At 49.6% G+C, this 19,681-nt stretch overlaps 3 protein-coding genes across 3 annotated transcripts; all 3 read left to right on the forward strand.

Annotated features, from left to right (window-relative positions):
• Positions 1–831: 831 nt before the first annotated feature.
• AK88_04986 (uncharacterized protein) lies at positions 832–4,956 on the forward strand (the record flags this gene model as incomplete). The annotated part of the gene is made up of 4 exons (XM_012482590.1): positions 832–1,528; positions 2,064–2,309; positions 2,812–3,446; positions 3,619–4,956. The coding sequence occupies 4 exons, from the start codon at positions 832–834 to the stop codon at positions 4,954–4,956; spliced, it is 2,916 nt and encodes a 971-aa protein (XP_012338013.1).
• A 1,044-nt stretch (positions 4,957–6,000) lies between these two features.
• On the forward strand, positions 6,001–11,055 carry AK88_04987 (uncharacterized protein; the record flags this gene model as incomplete). The annotated part of the gene is made up of 8 exons (XM_012482591.1): positions 6,001–6,099; positions 6,342–7,104; positions 7,279–7,329; positions 7,485–7,745; positions 7,872–8,273; positions 8,764–9,517; positions 9,739–9,876; positions 9,939–11,055. 8 exons carry the CDS (start codon positions 6,001–6,003, stop codon positions 11,053–11,055), a joined length of 3,585 nt encoding a protein of 1,194 aa, XP_012338014.1.
• Positions 11,056–12,198: 1,143 nt separating this feature from the next.
• AK88_04988 (uncharacterized protein) lies at positions 12,199–18,540 on the forward strand (the record flags this gene model as incomplete). Its single annotated transcript, XM_012482592.1, has 7 exons — positions 12,199–12,297; positions 12,440–13,201; positions 13,306–14,163; positions 14,337–15,102; positions 15,692–16,099; positions 16,616–17,067; positions 17,242–18,540. 7 exons carry the CDS (start codon positions 12,199–12,201, stop codon positions 18,538–18,540), a joined length of 4,644 nt encoding a protein of 1,547 aa, XP_012338015.1.
• Positions 18,541–19,681: the final 1,141 nt, after the last annotated feature.

The following is a 19,681-nucleotide window of genomic DNA, read 5'->3' on the forward strand; positions in this document are numbered from 1 at the left end:
AGTTATTTGTAGTATATAGTGTTAGGAAGCAGTACATGCAGAATATTGTATAGTAGCAGATTATTCTGATTCATATAATCAGGTTAGTTTACGCATTGGGATTATAACCTGATGGCACAGTTATTTTGTAAATAGTCTTCGTCTTTCCTTTTGTACATATTTCTGTCTCTTTTTTTACATTGTTTCTCTTTCCTCCCTTGTTGTACTCTTCATTCTATTCTTCTTATGCGTGCCCTTCAGTCTTTTTAGTCGGTTCCTCTTTTTCAGTTGTATGGCACGCCTATGTAGAAGTTGAATGAATTAAAAATTTGTAGTGTGTACATGTTAGCTAGCATAAATGAGAAAGGGGAAACCTATGATTCATGCACAACAGGAAGTATCATAGTCAACGGTACAGCTTGTGCGGGAATAACAAATTCATTAGATACTGCAATGATATGCGAAGCGTATGAATAGTGACCTAGTTATGTAGTAGTATCATGGCAGCGCAATTCGTAGAATTACTGGCAGAGTGGCTAATACGCAGGCAAGGACAGGGAATTGACGGTTTTTACGAGGTAGGTTATGGTACGCACAGAATGCAAAAGAGCACAGCGCACGCAGCGCATAGGTGAGTGTACTGATGTGCTCACCAGGAAAGTGTGTTACCAGTATATATATGACTATGGCGGATATTGCATTGGCATAGTGTGTACAAGATCAGTGCTTGGACAGTAAGTATTGAACTATGAGTATTCACATACGTCATGTACTAGCAGCATTATGCCGTTGAAACATTCGGGGTCGCTACTTTACCCTTTACAGAGACAAATATGGGCAGATATGAAAAATATGGTAGACAAGTTTCTTACCTATATGGAAAAAGATAATGCCACATTTGCGCAATCGTGTGATGATCAAGGATGGGGGCCGTACAAAATCAAAAATTGGCATAATGCTGACGACACAGTTGTATGCAAAATGATGGTGCCGGCATTATTTTTCATGAATGGCTGGGGGACGAGTGCAGACGGGGGATACGATGCTTCGGCAGTAGGAGACCCATTACAGACATATATCAGGTGCATAATTGCGAATGTAATTATGTTCCAGTTGATAAGAGCAAACTGTGGGAGAAATCAAGGTATACGACAGGCATTGTACATATTACAAAACTTGATGACCAGTGTTCATAGTGGTGTTAATGTTAAGACGTGCACCTGGGTGGTTAGTAATGAGCTGAAAGTAGGAGGAAAAGTAATAGGCGCACAATTTGATGAATGGATAATGGGCAATGAAAAAATGCAGGCCAAGATGAACAAGTTACAGCAACGTGTAAAATGCAAAAGAACGGGGAGACAGACATCTGACCACTGGAAGCGACGTATGGAATTATTGAAAGAAGGAAAATTGCGGGAGGCCATGGAGACAGAAATGACGCGTATATTAAAGAAAGTAGGGAAGAAAGTAGAGCCAATATGGGGGCCAGTTCCTTCCGACGACGACGATGAGGACGAAGATGAGGATGCACAAGAGGAGGACACGAATGGTAAGAACAATAAAGGAGCAGAGTGATAGGAATATCGGCACTAGGAACACGCACCATACGCACACGGTCGACACGCATACGGCCGCATACTAACACGGCCGGCACTTACAGGGCCGGCACCGTTACAGCCGAATATGGATACCACCACAACAACGCGCACCCGCGCACACGCGGCGAGAACAGCGGCACAGCAAACGACTTCACTTGAGCGGCGACGATGGCGGAGGGACGGCAACAACATAAAAGTTGTACTGCTACCATCGCAACCCAGTTCACCGAGTACGCAGTCCACCGAGTTCACCTCACCGTACGCTTGCTGTCGCCTGACCCAGTTCACCGCGTACGCAGTCCACCGAGTGCGCCCCCCTTTCTTCCTGTCTTTGTCCTCTTCTAACAACGTGCGCGCTCTCTAACACCGTCCGCGTGCGGTCGCCTGACCGCACCGTCCCGGCCCCTTCTTTCTGTACCACTTGTGTCCCTTTTTTTTTTATCGTCATTCGTCCATATTTCTTCATTGCTTCCTTCTTCATTGCAGGAAGTGCGAAGCCGGTGGCTAAACCACCTGTAGTTAACGAATCACCCAAGGATGCAGACCCTGCTAAGACAGAAGACCAACATGCAGGTAAGAAAAGTACTTGTACCAAGAATGTGACCGAGTCCCACGGAGGGCAATCAGGCCGCGGGCAATATGCTGATCCCATTGATGACCACAGAGGAGGTACAGGTGGCTCCTCAGTATCTTTCACTGTTGCCGTCACCACGCCCGAATGTTCAGACCCAGGTAACAGTGTTTCACATGAGCATACTTCTGAGCTTGGACACTGTATGGCGGCACACCCGCTGGACTATTAGAGGAAGCAAAAAAAAAAAACAAATGAAACCACATTTCCGGCGACAGAGGGAGAGAGACAACACGGAGAGAGAGAAACCAAATGTCGAATGAGAATGCAAGCGGCAGAGCGACAGCGATGGGTCGGCCGCGACAGGTAGCCACGTAGACGTCCACAGACGTCGCCACAGACACACGCACACTGTGTTGTGTGTTGTGTGTGTTATGTGGGAGAGAGAGAGAGTCTTTTCCCTGGGTGGCACCTGGCCCTTTCTTCCCCCGTCTCTCCTTCGTGGCTGCTGCCCGCGCCGTCCCCCGTGGCACCAATGGTGCCAACCGTGTGGCCGATCGTGTGGTCAACGGACCGTGGTCGATCCACGTGTAGCCGACCGTGGTTAACCACCGCACAAAACCTTGCATTTCATCATTGTCCTTTTCCCAAACCTTCTTTTAGGAACTGCAGTAACAGTCCCTGAGCCACCACCAAAACCAGAACCAGAACCAGAACCAGAACCGGAAGCGCCGGCACCGTCCAATGCAGGTGCTACAGGACCATCATCAGAAACAACAACAGCATCGCCTGAAGCAGCGACACCATCAACACCAACAGACACACCATCAAAAGGAACACCAGGGCACGGTAAAACGAGTGACAAGAAAGATGGCGCTCCGGACGGCGATGGCGGCAACGATGACCCCCCTCCTCTCAATCCACCGCCACCAAAACCGAACCCGAACCCGGATCAATCGGGTAGTAGTGGCAGTTTCAGTGACGCTGATTTGGCGGATGGAGTTTCTGGCGGGGAAGGAAAAGCAGGTGGCGATGGAGCAGGTTCCTCTGGTACTGGTTCTACTGGTCCCCCAAACGCCGGTTCATCTGGTCCAACTTCTGCGGGGACAGGAGCAACTGGGACTCATGGTGCCGGTTCCCCTCCTTCCGGTGGCCAGACTCCAGAAACCAAAGACCAACCTCTTCCTATCCTCCCTACGTCTCCGAAAACCTTCGACCCCAAGGATCTCATCCCGTACACCCCCGCGATCATTCCCGCGGTGGTTGGTATTGGGCTCATTGCGTTCTTCCTATGGAAGGTCAGTATATACGACAATGCGGGCATGCCGGACGTGCACGATGTTTATACCGCAGAAACTCACTACGGGCTCCACTATATGATCGTTCGAACCCATATACTCCTACACCCGTATTCATTCCTTTTATCCTACCGTCCTCACCCTCCTATTTGCCCCCCTTTTTTCTGCTTAGTACTTTGCGTACCTCGGACAAACACGACGACGAACGTATCGAACCGTTCGTGACGTGCCGTCACCTCCACTCGCCGAAGAAATTCTAGACCATCTACAACGCGGCGACCTGCCGCCACCCGATTACGGGTACACGACGATTAGGGATAGGCGGCCCGCATCTGCTGCCGAACGCCGCGGACAACGCTCACCACGCGTGCATAAGCGCACGATCATCGAGCTACACTTAGAAGTGCTCAACGAATGTGAAGCGGCCGAATGGGAAAACGTCAAAGACGACTATTTGCAGATTGTCGTGCAGGAGTTTGAGCAGGAGTTGATGCGGGACGGAAACGGGTATAGTAGTTTCCCGGATGCTCCTAGCACACACCAGGGTTTATCAGGGACCAATGTTGCATCCACCGTGGACCCACCCACTGATTCCGACGGAACGGATGCATGTTCACCGCATGACCCCGATCCGTGGCGTTGTATGGAAACCATAGAGTTAGCAACGGACCCTTGTCCACCTAATGACCCCGATCCATGGCGTTGTATGGAAACCATACAGTTACCAACGGACCCTTGTCGACCTCATGAGCCCGATCCTTGGAGTTGTATGGAAAACATACAGTTAGCAACGAACCCTTGTCGCCCTAACGAAGAGGACCGATGGAGTTGTATGGAAAGTATGCCGTTAGCAACGGACCCTTGTCCACCGAATGAACAGGACCGATGGCATTGTATGGAAACTATACAGTTCGATGCAGAACAGAGTCGTGCTCATTCCGACCACGGTGACGCGACGTCGTACTGCACCCACTGGATTAACTGGATTGACCGCCACCAACATATGTTGCGGGCGTGCACGACGCAGCCGTGGTTTTTGCAATTAAAAGCGGACTGGAAACAATATCAGCGTGCACACATGGCGGCAAACGAGGACAACGGAGTATGCGGTCATAGTGAATTCGGTGATGCGGCAACCATGGAACGGAAGAAATTGGATGCATGGAAAGAATGGGTCGCGCAGCAACATGGGCACATGCGTATGTATAACGCGCAGGAGTGGTTTCAACGTTTGTTGAATAATGTAGCGGAGGAGACAGTACCGGCAAAAGCCGAAGTACCTGGAGTGGACACACACTTCAAAATGGAACAAGTAATGGCCGCAGAAGACTTGCTACAAGTGCGAGCTGTACCGCGGTCGCAACCACTGCATCCGCAACTGTACATGAAAAAACCGTTAACCGCACAAACATGGATACTGCTCCTGGCATTAGTCATAGAACAGTGCGACGTCGACTGTCGTTTGAAGGAGAAGGAGTTATATGTGGATGCCCTATTGCACAAGCTCTGACATTCGGATGACGGGGCATATGACTGGGAAATAACGCATGCTCATCGTACACCACTTTTACTTCATTATGTGATATACGTAACATATTTCGGGTTTACATTATTCTATACCGTCTTTTTTTGTCCTCTGTTCTGCTGACTTCTGTTTACTTTTGCCTTGTTTTGTTCTTTTTCTGTGTAGTCCACTTCTTTTAAAATGATCATGGGGACACGGTGGTACCGGTTAAATGCATATAAAATGTAGATTTAAATGAATAATATGAAGGGGTAGTATTCTCCTTTATGTGAAGTTAATTATTACACGCTGCGCACGTGCATTCTACGGGTATAGTGCAGAACAAATATAGAACGCGACTACGCATTCGAGTATAAGGAGAGATTGTCTCTCCGAGCAAACGCGGCCGGGTAAGCCGCATTGTAGCCGCGTGTAAGAAGGAGGAGAGATTGTCTCTCCGAGCAAACGCGTCGACCAAAGCGGCCAAGTGTAAGACGGATTCGACGAAGTAGCCGCGTGAAGCGGTTCGAGTGACGCATCCACAGAGAGGTAGCAGAGAGCGGGATCGCAGACAGCGGGAGAAGAGAAGGAACACACATATTATGTGGGAGTACACATGGGCGTAACGACGGCGACAACGACGGCAGAAGAATTTATGTTGTTGTTATTCCTGCGGGGTTTTAGGTGTACGCAGAGCCGACAGTGTGTGACGGCGTTTAGTGCAGCAAGGCGGAGAGGGGGTGGTATTCATGACGCGTTGCGTGTAGTGTTTTTCCTATTTTCTCCCTTCTGTCTTTTTTTGTTTTTCCTTTTTTTACTTTATGTTTATCTGTCTGTTAGTACTATGTCCAATTCATGGTGGAATACTAGAATCAGCGGCTACGTGTCCAACGGCATATTAACAACCTACTGTGTGCATATGTTCTCAGTCCACATAGGGTGAAGAATGCATATATGCAATATTAACATATGTACGCAGGTATTGGGTTAGTATGACGTCATGGTCATATCCGCAGAAGTGGAATTATATATGAGCATAGCAATAATATCATGGCTGAAAAATTGGTAGAAGTCTTGGTGGAGTATGTACAACAGAGACAAATAGCATCTGATAAGGGAGACGGCCAAGCAAGGAAGAGTGAATTCAGTGTAAGTGATTATACAGAGCGAATAGGATACTTCAGTGTATAGTGGTCATTGTATACAAAGACAAGTATAAAATTTATTTTGGGTGCACGATGAGTATTCATGTATTATAAAGTCATGTTGCTGATTCACCACAGTGAACAATATATGTCAACAGAATAGCATTGATTCTGTGTTAGGAACAGTCAGGACAGCCACAGGTACACAGTGTGTACATTTGTGGACATGTGTTGTTATATTTACAGGATATGCTCTGGGAGGACATACAAAAACTATTCACGGAGCTGACTAATAAATTGAAAGAGAAGGATATTATGGAGAGTGCGCTGTGCCAGGCACTCTATGGGAAAGCCACGAAGTTCGTACTACAGAGGATGCTATGCCGGTACATCGTGAAAATATTTGTATACATGGATGGCACGGCAGAAGTAGTCACGGGTGGGACAAAACTAAATGCCGAGCAGAAGAGCTGGAGGGACTATTTCAAATGTGTGGTAGGGAATGTGACATTAATAAAGTTATTTGAGAAGAACTGTGCAGCAACGGAAATTATAAATCAGGTCTCAGGGGCCATGAGTACCATAGCTACGACATTTGGGGGGAAGAGTAATAGCAAACAATGTCAGGGCCTTGATTATGATAGCCTCAAAATTGGCACGAAGTTTGTGGCCGGAACGATGGGTGAATGGATAAATAAGTGGAAAATAACATCCGTTGGAGGGTTAGGTGGGTCACGAGCAACCACCTCATGTAGTGCAGCAGGAAGTATAACGAAGGCGACAGCGACGACAGATAGTGAAGACGCGCATGTAGTGAAACTGTTGAAGGACAGCACTGCACGAGATGTAGCGCGGTTAATACAGAAAGAGGCGACAATAACGGCACACGAGAGAAAAACAATAATGGACGCCGCGAGGGATGCAGGAACAGCGACAACTGTACTGGACGCAGTAATGCGTGAAATAGAACGCAAAGCGAACGACCACGGAGGGGACATTCAGGTGCAAGGTAAGCACGGGGGAACAAGCACAGAGCAGTGACACGGGCACGGATAACGTAGGACGGGATGAAAAAACAAGAACAGCAGCACGCAACACCATATCACAAGACCTTCCTGGATTCTAGGTCACTCAGCACAACAGAACCTACGCATTCCCTACAACTTGTTGCCATTGTTTACAGATCATAGCGCCTCCATACACGCAACCGGCACAACACCACCGGCACCGTCAGGTAAGGACCGATGGGAGAAAGCACGAATGCGTACAAATACGACCGAATACGAATACGTACGCCTACGGCCCGCACGCATGCCAACGGCCGCCTACTGACCGTACGACTGCGCACGCATATGGACGCCGCCGCCGACAACCCGCACACGCGGCCAGAACAGCACCACAGCGGCACATCTACGCTGCCCCACTTCGTTGAACACATCATCGTTGAGCAGAGCACAGCGCTACACTTCGATGACGTTGCGCGCTTCTCTGCCCCACTTCGCGTGAGCGGCGACGAGTGTAGGCGAGGTGTGCGCGGCGGAACAGCATGTAGCGGCGACGACGCACCGGACGACGGTAGCGGCAGCGGCGGCGATGGCAGACGCCGACAAATAAAAGTTGTACTGCTAGCAACTAGCCCAATTTCACCGAGTACGCAGTCCACCGAGTGGACACGGCCGGTACCTGATCGAACCGTCCCGGCCCCCTTCTTTCTGTACCACTTGTGTCCCTTTTTTTTTTTATCATCATTTATGTTCTCATCTTTCCTGGTTACAGCAGACAAGGAAAAAAAAGACCAGGGTACAGGAAGCGGCACATCATCAGACAGAGTATCCGCAAACCCAGGGCACGCATCAGTAGGCAGGACAGATATAACAGCCGCAGGAGGAGCAGGGGGACCAGCACCACAACCCCCACCTGCGGCATCCTCACCTCCCTCAGGGAAATCAGGCGGTGCAGAGGCAGGAGCAACGGAAGACCACGGTGCTACGGGCGTTGCAGGAGCACCGGCATCAACGGACACATCAGGTGAGGCTAAATGTAAGGCGGGTATGGGGCAGGGCCCACAGAGCTCGGGTGCAGTTGTTATAAGTAGCGGATGCACATCGGGCGAAGCCTTAGGAGAAATATCGGGCCTTACGGACAAAGCGGACTCCAAACCCACGCATCCTGATAACGGTAATGTACACTAAGACTTATAGGGGTGCATATTCAATATTGGATGAGTGGGATAGCGTGCGAGAGAAAAAACAAAAAACAAAAAAGAAACAACAATTTCCGCAGACAGAACACGGAGAGAGAGAAACCACGGAGAGAGAGAACCCAAACGTCGAATGAGAATGAGCGGGGGCAGACCGATGAGGTGACAGCGACAGCCGCGGCCGATACAGCGACGTCGACAGGCAGACGTCGACAGACACAGACACACTGTGTGTTGTGTGTTGTGTGTGCGAGAGAGAGAGTCTTTTCCCGGGTGGCAAGTGCCCCTTCTGCCCCCGTTCGTCTCCTACCACGCCGTCTCCCCGTGCCATGCCGTGCCGTCTCCGTGGCACCATGTGGCCGACGGTTTGCCTGATCGTGTGACCAACCATGTAACCGCGCGTCGTCCACCAACTCACAAAATGTTACTTGCATCATTTTCACTTCTCTTCCTGTTTTAACTCTTTAGGTAAGGAGAATGTATCAAAAGCGGATGAGAAGACTACTGTGGAGAACACACCTCCAACAGGCCCAGATCCCGTGCAGCTCAGTGAACCCAGTAGCCCCAGTACACCGGGGTCCCCGGATGCCCCTGACGTAGGTACCAAGACAAAGGGGCGTGAACCACCTGATGGTAAAGCTAACCCAGATGCTCAGAATGGACATGTGCAACCTAACGAGGACAAAGGGGGGAAGAGTATTACACAAACGGACTCAGAAAAAGTGACTTCCATCGGACAGCAGGATCCATCCGGTGGCACAGGTACCAGTGATGGTGGTATCAGTACTACTGTAACCTGTTTACCCGGGATTACTGATACAACATGTAATATTGTGAACGGTGCCTCCACTCCCAGTAATGATAATAGCAGCACTCCTACAGGCGGTGTGTCCTCTGCTGGAGGTGCACCTCCTAACCCTGTATCGGGTACTGCTTCAGGTTCCCCTGCTCCATCCACCCCAGATGGTGCGGACAAGAAAAATAAGCCCCCTCAGGATTCACCTGATCTTGACCTAAATACTCTTGGTGCCGCCGGAACAGGTAATCCTGGCGGATCCCATGCACTATGGACGCCAAGCGATGGATTAAATGGGCAACCAGCACAATCAGGTCCTTTACCTGGCCCAGAGGACAAAATCCCAGGTGAAACTACAGATGGCAGCGGCCCCTACCCACCTGACCTAACCGGTGTTGTCCTTACCGCCACTACTCCGATCCTGTTGTTCGTCGCTTCCGTCATCGTGGCCGTTCTTGGTTATTCCCTTTGGAAGGTACGTATACACGGCAATCACGGAATGCTGCATGTGCAGCATGTTTATACCACAGAAACTCACTACGGGCTCCAATATATGATGGTTCTAACCAATATGCCCCTACACCCGTGTGCATTCCTTTTATCCTACCGTCCTCACTCTGCTCTTTACCCCCCTTTTTTCTGCTTAGTACTTTGCGTACCTCGGACAAAAACGACGACGAACATATCGAACCGTTCGTGACGTGCCGTCACCGCCACTCGACGAAGACATATTGCAGCATCTACAACGCGGCGAACTACCGCCACCCTATTACGGGTACACAATGGTTAGGGCACGACGTCGCCATAAATTTGCCGACCGACGACGACGCCCACCACGCGTGCATAGGCGCACGATTATCGAGCTACATCTAGAGGTGCTCCACGAATGTGAAGCGGCCGCTTGGGCAAACGTCAAAGACGACTATTTGCACATACTCGTTGAAGAGTTTATGCGGGGCAACAACGGACATAGTAGTACCTCGGATCCCCCTACCACAAACCATGCTTTACCAGGGAACCATGTTTCATTCACCGTGGATCCACCCAGTGACTCGCATGCAACGCACCCTTGTGCACCGCATGACTGCGATCCATGGAAGTGTATGGAAACCATACAGATAGAAACGGACCGTTCTCCACCTAACGAAGAAGACCCATGGAGTTGTATGGAAACTATACAATTACAAACGGACCCTTGTCCACCGAATGAACACCACCCCGATCCTTGGAGTTGTATGGAAAACATACAGTTAGCAACGAACCCTTGTCGCCCTAACGAAGAGGACCGATGGAGTTGTATGGAAACTACACAGTTAGAAACGCATCCTGGTCCACATAATGAAGATGACCCATGGAATTGTATGGAAACCACACAGTTAGATGCAACACAGAGTCGTGCTCATTCCAACCACGGTGACGCGACCCCCGACCACACTAATTGGATTAACTGGATTGACCGCAACAAGCACCTATTGCGCGCGTGCACGGGGCAAACGTGGTTTCATGCCCTCAAATCGGAATGGAAACAATACCTGCGTCAACATGCGCAAAACGCAGCATCCGGTGAGCACAGGAAAGCCGCAACCATGGAAAGGAAGAAGTTGGATGCATGGAAAGAATGGGTTGCACAGCAACATCGGCAAATGAATGTACATAGCGCCGAGGAGTGGTTCCACCATTTGTTGAATAGTGTAGAGGAGGCGACAGTATCTCACAGAGGCGAAATACCTCGAGTAGAACAACACTTAGAAGTGGAAACACTAATGGGCACAGAAGATATGCTCAGAGTGAGAGATGTACCACGGTCCCAACCACTGCATCCACAACTGTACCTCCCCAAGCCGCTAAGCACTAAAATATGGATACTGATCCTGGCATTAGTCATAGAACAGTGCGAGCGCGAATGCAGTTTGCAGGAGAAGGAGTTATATGTGGATGCTTTATTACAGCATATGCGACATTAGAATGACGGCGCTCATGCATGGGACCTAACGCATGCTAACCGTACACCACTTTTACTTCATTATGCGATATACGTAATATATTTCTTGTTTGCATTATTCTATACCTTCTTTTTTTGTTCTGCTCTGTTATGCTTACTTCTGTTTACTTTTGCCTTGTTCTGTTCTTTTTCTGTGTAGTCAACTTCTTTTAACATGACCATAGGAACAGGGTGGTACAGGTCACATGCATATAAAACTTAGATTTACATGAATAATATGCAGGCGCAGTATTCTCCTTTATGTGACGTTAATTATTAACAGATGCGCAAGTGCATTCTAAGGGTACAGTGCTGAACACATATAGCATGCGCCTACGCATTCGCGTATAAGGAGAGATTGTCTCTCCGAGCACACGCGGCCGCGTAAACCGCATTGTCGTCGAGTGCACGAAGCAGGGCATTGTTTCTCCGAGCACACGCGTCGACCAAAGCGGCCGGGTACACGGATTGTAGCCGAGTAACGCGGCCGAGTGTACGAAGGATTCGACGCAATAGCTGCGTGTAAGAACGGAGGGAGACATTGTCTCTCCGAGCAAGCGCGACGACCCACGCGGCCAAGTGTAACAACGATTCGACGACGTAGCCCAGTAACAAGTACGCGGCGAGTAGGGCAAATTGATGTTGTTGTTATACTGCGGTTTTAGTGTACAAGGGGTTTAGTGTACGCGCACAGAGACACAGTGTGTGCACGGGGGTTACTGGACAAGGGGGAGGGGGGTTCTTTTCATGACGCGGGTTGCGTGTACCCACTAGTAGTGGTACTTTTTTTTTTTTCATTTCCTTTTTTGTGTCATTTTTTTTATTTTTATTCTTTTTTTTTTTTTGGTTGTTCCTATTTCTTATTCGTTTTTGCATTTCCTTTATTCCTCTTTTTTCTAATTTCTATATATGTGTTTTTTTATGTTGTTTTTTTTTGCTGTTTCCCAATCATTCATGAAACATAACTTTCTTCTACAGCGTTTAGTTCACGACTATGTTATATTCATCTGGAAAAAGACAGTACTGACAAGAGCAACGGGCAGTTTTGGACACATGTACGCACCATGAGGCAGTGTAGTATGCGCCATAACAGTTGAATATACACATTTACAGTAATACAAGCACAATGGCCGCGGCCTTAGGGAAGCTATTGGTGTATTATACTACGACAAGAGGAATAAGGGCCGATGTGAACGAGGGCGATACTGGGCCGGGCAGTTTAAGCGTAAGTTAAGTACCGTAAGGGCAGAATGGGAGCGACTTGTACATTTACATACATTTACAGTAGCGGAATATAGGCCTTGACGTGATCATGACACAACCACAATTATGTATACATCTACGTATTTTTTACGTGTTTGTTGTAGGAAATATTCTGGGGGGACGTGAACAGAGTATATAACGAGTTATTGTATGACATGGAGGAACCCAGGAATGACATAGAGACCTTGTGCGCATATATCGTGCAGAATGGGGCGATGGCACAAAGACGCCTGGAGGATTCATCGTTATGCAAGGACATAATGAAAGTTTATTATTTTATGGATGGTATTCGCACAGCGGCCGAAACGTCTTCGCATGTAACTCAGCATGAGGACGAAATACACCCACTCATGAGGTGTATGGTAGGATACGTCACTTTAGCCAAAAAATTTGCACCGCTGTGTCAATTCAACGACTTGGTGCCTGATGTAAGCGCGGCCACAGACGCTATGAGGCAAACGTACCAAGTGCACACTAGTAATACTGCATGCGACGGATTGGACCTTGCTTCATTAAAAATAGGGTACAAATTGGTAGGAGCAACCATTAAGGAATGGATACACAACGACAGTACTCGGTGGGACGAAATCATGGACGATTATATCACTGAAACTTGTGAAGACCACACCACAATTGACGCAGGCAGAAATAGCGGGCAGGAGAAACACGCAGAGAAAGAGCCACAGGGTGCACAACGGCCAATTAGTCTGCACGATCTAAAGACGTTGGCCGCTAGTAAAGATGAATTATCCAAGGACGAAGCGACAAGAGTTTTGACCCAGATACAGGGACTGACTGATACGGATAGTATAATGAACAAGTTGCAAGACGCAATTGAAGCAGTTCCGTCCCAAAGGCGCGACAATGTGGCGCAAGCTGGCGGAGGGACACCAAAGGCACACATACAACATCGTCATCATCCGGATCATCAACAACATCTTCATCGTCATCACCATCCGGGACGTCGCAGTCGTCGCCCGCCAAATCCGCCACGGCGGATACTGTGCCGGCAACCACACCATCAAAGGCACCGACAGGTAAGATAGATGAGAGTAAGCACGAAGAGGCGGACACTACCCATACGGCCGAATACGGACCATACAAATATACGGCCCGCATGTACACCGTACAAATATGGATAGGCAACACACGCACTACACATGGCACAGGGCAACCGTGTGCTTGGGCAGACAAAGAAGTGGAGGACAGTGAACAGAAGTGCAATGAACAGGAAGGGGTGATAACCAAGGACTCTGAGTTCATGACGAAAATAAAGGAATGGGCGAATACTGCTTTCTTTTCGCGCGTCAAGAAGGTGTTCGAGGATATACACAAAAAAGGGGGATCCACGGGGCGATGTGACATACAGAAACAGATAAAGACAAAGGTTAAGCAGCTGGAGAACACAGTGAATCCACCTACGGCAACCGGCGTCAGAGCACCTGCACCACCCCCGAAGCCGAGGCCACAACCTGCTCCAGCACCAGCACCAAGACCACCGAGGCCACCACGGCCATCCGATCCGGCCTCCGCCAAACCAGCACCACCATCACCGTCCGGCAAGGACGCCAGCGGAACAGCACAGAAACCTGCCAAACCAGTAGCGGCGAAACCGGCATCATCATCAACACCGGGCACGGGGGGGACGAAGGCAATGGGCACGTCATCATCTGGTGGTGGTGGTGGTGGTAGTGGTGGTAACGCTGGTACGGGTGGTGCTACTGCCGGAGGGAAGGGGAAGAAGGGTAAGACCGATGAGAAAGAATGCGAATGGAAGAGCATATTGGACGAGCCAAAGAGGAAAGTACACGTGCTGGGTTCTTATAGTGTAAGTTAAAGTAAAGGCACGCGCGCGCAAGGGCAACAAAGAGAAATGAAGAGTGGACGCGGAACTTGCTCATGCGTTTTTCACATGTATGTGTTCGATGGTGTATCTATAAAGAAGAGTGTAGTTGACATGTGAACATAGGTATATCATTCTTGTCCATGTACATAACACAGGCGCAACAGCTCGAAAAAATGAAGACCGTGCTGCAGCAATTTGTGGAGTACATGGACAAGAAGGATCAGTACATGGAGGCCATGGGGGCAAATTGTAATAATACAGGTTGGAATGATATAGACAAGGAGAACGTCTATTACCAGGACCAAACAGTGGCGGACGTCATGAGGTGTCGACTCATGTCGGGTGCATTGTTTTTTGCAAACGGAGCAAATAGAACTGAGACCCGTGCGCAACAGGGAAGTGGAGCAATTGATACAGAGGAGGAGAAGCTACGGTGTGAGGTAGTGAATGCCTTTGGGGATATACTAGAAAAAAAGTATTGTGATCATAAGACACCGTGGAGAAGGGGTGTAAAGTATGCATGGAAAACAATGCACAACATGAGCTCACAGGAATATGGACCGGGGCCACAAATGCCAGGTGCAGTCTTTGAGCGAAGGTGCACAGAATGTGGCTATGACATTAAGAACCCGGTAGTGCGAGTAGTGAATGGGGACATGGCAAACTTGTTAGTTCACGACGGACACATAATGGACAAAATAGGAAACATTGAACACCGGATGCCCTGTGAGAAGGACTGGAAGGAGTATACAAAAGGCATGACTAGCAGCACGCACAAACCGACAGTGGTGGACGAAAACGACATCCCGGACATAAAGAAGGCAGAGGGCGAAGTAATATCGAAAACAAAGGAAGCAGTGGCAAAAGTGCATGAGATACTAAACGCAGAAATTGAAAAAAAGAAAAGTTCAGCAGAGAAAGGTAAAGATACGAATACGATTCGAAAGAATACGAATACGAATATACGGCCTCTAGGCACCGTACGCATGCCACAGCACCGACGCGCACGAATATGGATCATACTGCCGCACACTGACCGTACGCCCGAATACGGTCGCACACGGGATCATACTGCCGCATATGGATTCCGCCACAACAACGCAACGGCGTCACAACACGCACACGCGGCGGAACAAGAGCACAGCAAACGACCTCGCTGGCGTCTAGCGGCCATGACGAGTGTGCATCGGTAGCGGACACGCGGCACCGGAGACGAGATGACGGACGACATGACGGACGGCAGCGGGACGGCGGCCGTGATGACGGCGAAAACATAAAAGTGCACTGCTACCATCTAGTCCAAGTTCACCGAGTACGCAGGCCACCTCACCGTGCGCGTGCTGCCGCCTCACTCAGTCCATCGCAGTCCATCTCGATCCATGCAGCCGACCGTACCCTGCCGCTACCTGACCGAACCACACCACACCATCCCGCCCCCTTCTTTCTGTACCACTTGTGTCCTGTTTTGTATCATCTGTCTACCATCTTTCTTCCGTTCTCCTTACTGCAGAAAAGAAGAGCAAGGCCAAGGAGAGCAAGGAGACATCCTCCTCGAAACTTCCAACGCAGGACGAGAAATCGCAGGAGGGAAAGAACCCCGTATCATCAACAGATCTAGGTCGGTCAGATCCAGATAAGGACAACGTTGTGCAACCACAGGCACCGGCATCCCCAGTATTACCAGCAGCACCACCACCACCTCCTCCACCACCAGACAGTGGAGTAGGAACAGAGGGACCCAAGGGAGCAGGACAACATCCTACGCAGGTACCCACAGAAAGCAAAGGTAAGGAAGCTACGTGCCCCAAGAATGTTAATGAGGAAACCTTAGGGACTGGAAGAGTTAGTATTGTCTTTGCACCGAACCCTGAGTGCAAGGAAGGCACAAGTTCCTCGGATCCCGGAAAGGCCATTACTGGTATTGCACAAGAGAGTGTACCTCCCATACCAGGAGACTTATTGACCATATTATATCCAACACACCCAAAGGACAATATCAGAGGGGGAAAAAAAAAAGAGCACAACATTCCACAGAGGCAGAGAGAAACCAAACGTCGAATGAGAATGCAAGCGGAAGAGCGACGGGGCGAAGGTGATCGGCCGCGAGATGTAGACGTCGACAGACAGACAGACACACTGTGTGTGTGTGTTGTGTGTGCTGTGTCGGAGACAGAGAGAGTCTTTTCCCGGGGTGGTACCGTAACCACCCTACCCCGTGCTTCCCTGCCCCCGTCCGTCTCCTGGCTCCACGCCTGCCTCCGTCCCCGCCGTCCGTCCCCATGGCACCAATGGTGCCAACCGCGGGCAACCGCCAGCAAACGTGTGGCCAAACATGTGGTCAACGGTAGTCAATCAACAACGACCGCTGCAAAAGTTCAGTTTCATCATACTGCATCCTGCCCTTTCCCTGTCTCCCCATTCACCAACTGTTCAGGCGATGCCGTCGTCGACGGCGGTAACGATGACCCCCCTCCTCTCAATCCACCCAAACCAAAACCGAACCCGAACCCCGATCAATCCGGTAGTAGTGGCAGTTTCAGTGATGCCGATTTGGCGGATGGAGTTTCTGGTGGGGAAGGAAACGGAGGTGGCAAAGGTCAACCGGGTTCCTCTGGACCTGGTTCTACTGGGGCCCAAGACCCTGCTTCCTCAACACCCGGATCCGCGGACACTGTGAATCCAGGTTCCTCCGGTACTGGTCCCACGGGACAAACGAACAATGAGAATAGTGAAATAAAGCCACCATCGCAAGAGAATTTACCTGCGGATACCGCCATCAACCCGTCCGTGCCGCCCGGCCTCAGATGGGAAGATGTCACGCCGTACACCCCCGCGATCATTCCCGCGGTGGTTGGTATTGGAATCATTGCGTTTTTCCTATGGAAGGTAAGTATATACGACAATGCGGGCATGCCGCATGTGCCGGATGTTTATACCTCAGAACATCCCAAACCGGCTCCAATATATGATCGTTCGAACCCATATATTCTCCTACACCCGCTTTCATTCCTTTTATCCTACCGTGCCCACCCTCCTCTTTACCCCCCTTTTTCTGTTTAGTACTTTGCATACCTCGCCAAACGACGACGAACATATCGAACCGTTCGTGACGTGCCGTCACCGCCACTCGACGAAGAAATATTGGAGCATCTACAACGAGGCGAACTGCCGCCACCCGATTACGGTTACAAAATGATTAGGGATAGGCAACCTCCGTCCACATCCGGTAGAGCACGCACACCACGCATGAATCGCCGCACGATTATCGAGCTACATCTAGAAGTGCTCAACGAATGTGAAGCGACCGAGTGGGAAAACGTCAAAGACGACTATTGGAAGATTGTAGTGGAGCAGTTTGCACATGACTTGGAGCAGGACCCGATTATGTGCAGCAGCATCTTGGATGTTCCGACCTCCCACGCCGCTTTAGCAACCCATGATTCCACAACCCGGGACTCATGTCCACCTAACAAAGAGGACCGATGGAATTGTATGGAAACTATACCGTTAGCAACGGACCGTTCTCCACCTCACGAACATGACCGATGGAGTTGTATGGAAACTATACAATTACAACCGGACCCTTATCCACCTAATGACCCCGATCCATGGCGTTGTATGGAAACCATACAGTTACCAACGCACCCTTGTCCACCACATGACCCCGATCCATGGAGTTGTATGAAAAACATACAGTTAGCAACGGACCCTTCTGCTTCTAACGAAGATGACCCCGATCCATGGAGTTGTATGGACACCATACAGTTAGATGCCGAACAGAGTCGTGCTCATTCCAACCACAGGCCGGCGCCCTCGGCCCACGACTTGCACACAACGTGGATCCCTTGGATTGACCGCAATAAGCATATGGTGCGGGCGTGCACGGGGCAAAAATGGTTTCTGCAATTAACAGCGGCTTGGAAACAATACCTGCGTGAGCACATGGCGGCAACCGCAGCATCCGGTGAGCACAGGAAAGCCGCAACCATGGAACGCACGAAATTGGATGCATGGAAAGAATGGGTCGCGCAGCAACATCAGCAAATGAGTACATACACGGAAGAGCAGTGGTTTCCACATTTGTTGAATAGTGCAGAGGAGGAGACAGTGCCGGAAAAAGGCGAAGTACCTGGAGTAGAAAAACACTTAGAAGTGGAAAAAGTAAAGGGAACAGAACATATACTGACAGTGAGAGATGTACCACGGTCGCAACCACTGCATCCGCAACCTTACATGAAAAAACGGTTCACCGCTAAAACATGGATACTGATCCTGGCATTCGTCATAGAAGAGAGTGAAATGGAGCAGAATATGCACGAAAAGGAGTTATATGTGGATGCTCTATTGGAGCAACTGTGACATTAGTATGACGGGGCACATGCATGCGACATAACGCATTCTGACCGTAGACCACTTTTATTTCATTATGTGATATACGTAATTTATTTATGGTTTGCACTATTCCATACCTTCCTTTTTTTGTTCTGCTCTGTTCTGCTGACTTCTGTTTTCTTTTGCTTTTGTTCTTTTTCTGTGTAGTCAACTTCTTTTAATATGACCATGGGGACAGGGTGGTACCGTTTAAATGCATATAAAATGTAGATTTAAATGAATAATATGAAGGGGTACAATTCTCCTTTATGTGAAGTTAATTATTAAAAGCTCAGCACGTGCATTCGCAGGGTATAGTGCAGAAAAAATATACAATGCGCATAAGCATTCGCGTATAAGGAGAGATTGTCTCTCCGAGCACACGCGTCGAGCAACGCGGCCGGGTAAAGCAGATTGTCCCCGAGTGTAAGACCGATTCGACGAAGGATTGTCCGAGTGTAAGAAAGGAGGGAGAGATTGTCTCTCCGAGCACACGCGTCGACCAACGCGGCCGGTCCGAGTGCAAGACGGATACGACGAAGTGGCCGCGTGACGGGAGAAGCGTTGACGGAGAGACGGCGTTGACGGACAAGGTGTGACCCGGAGACGGGGTGACTCGGAGAACCGTTGACGGAGAAGCGTTGACGGGAGAGGCGTTGACGCAAGAGGCGTTGACGGGAGCGGCGTTGACGCAGAGACGGGGTTGACGGCGACTTGGTTGACGGAGAACGCGGTGACGGAGACGGGGTGACGGAGACGGGGTGACGGAGAAGTGTTGACGGAGAGAGCGTTGACGGAAGAGGCGTTGACGCAGAATCGTTGACGGAGAGGCGTTAATGGAGACGGTGTGACGGCAGCGACGGCAAGGACGGCAAGGACGGCAGCAGTATTGATGTTGTTATACTGCGGTTTTGTTGTGTACGCGCACAGAGAGACAGTGTGTGTGACAGGCGTTTAGTGCACAACGCGATGTTGTTTTTAAGGGGTGTATATTCATGACGGGTTGCGTGCGTACGCTAGTGTAGTAGTACTTTTTTTTTTTTTCCCTTTTTTTTTTTTTCTTTCTCTTCTTGTTATTCAATCCTTTTATTTTTTTCTTTCTTCTCGATGTTGTTCTCCCTTAGCGCAA

This window comes from Plasmodium fragile (assembly GCF_000956335.1).
Source record: "Plasmodium fragile strain nilgiri unplaced genomic scaffold supercont1.86, whole genome shotgun sequence".
In the NCBI taxonomy this organism is placed as follows: Eukaryota; Apicomplexa; class Aconoidasida; order Haemosporida; family Plasmodiidae; genus Plasmodium; species Plasmodium fragile.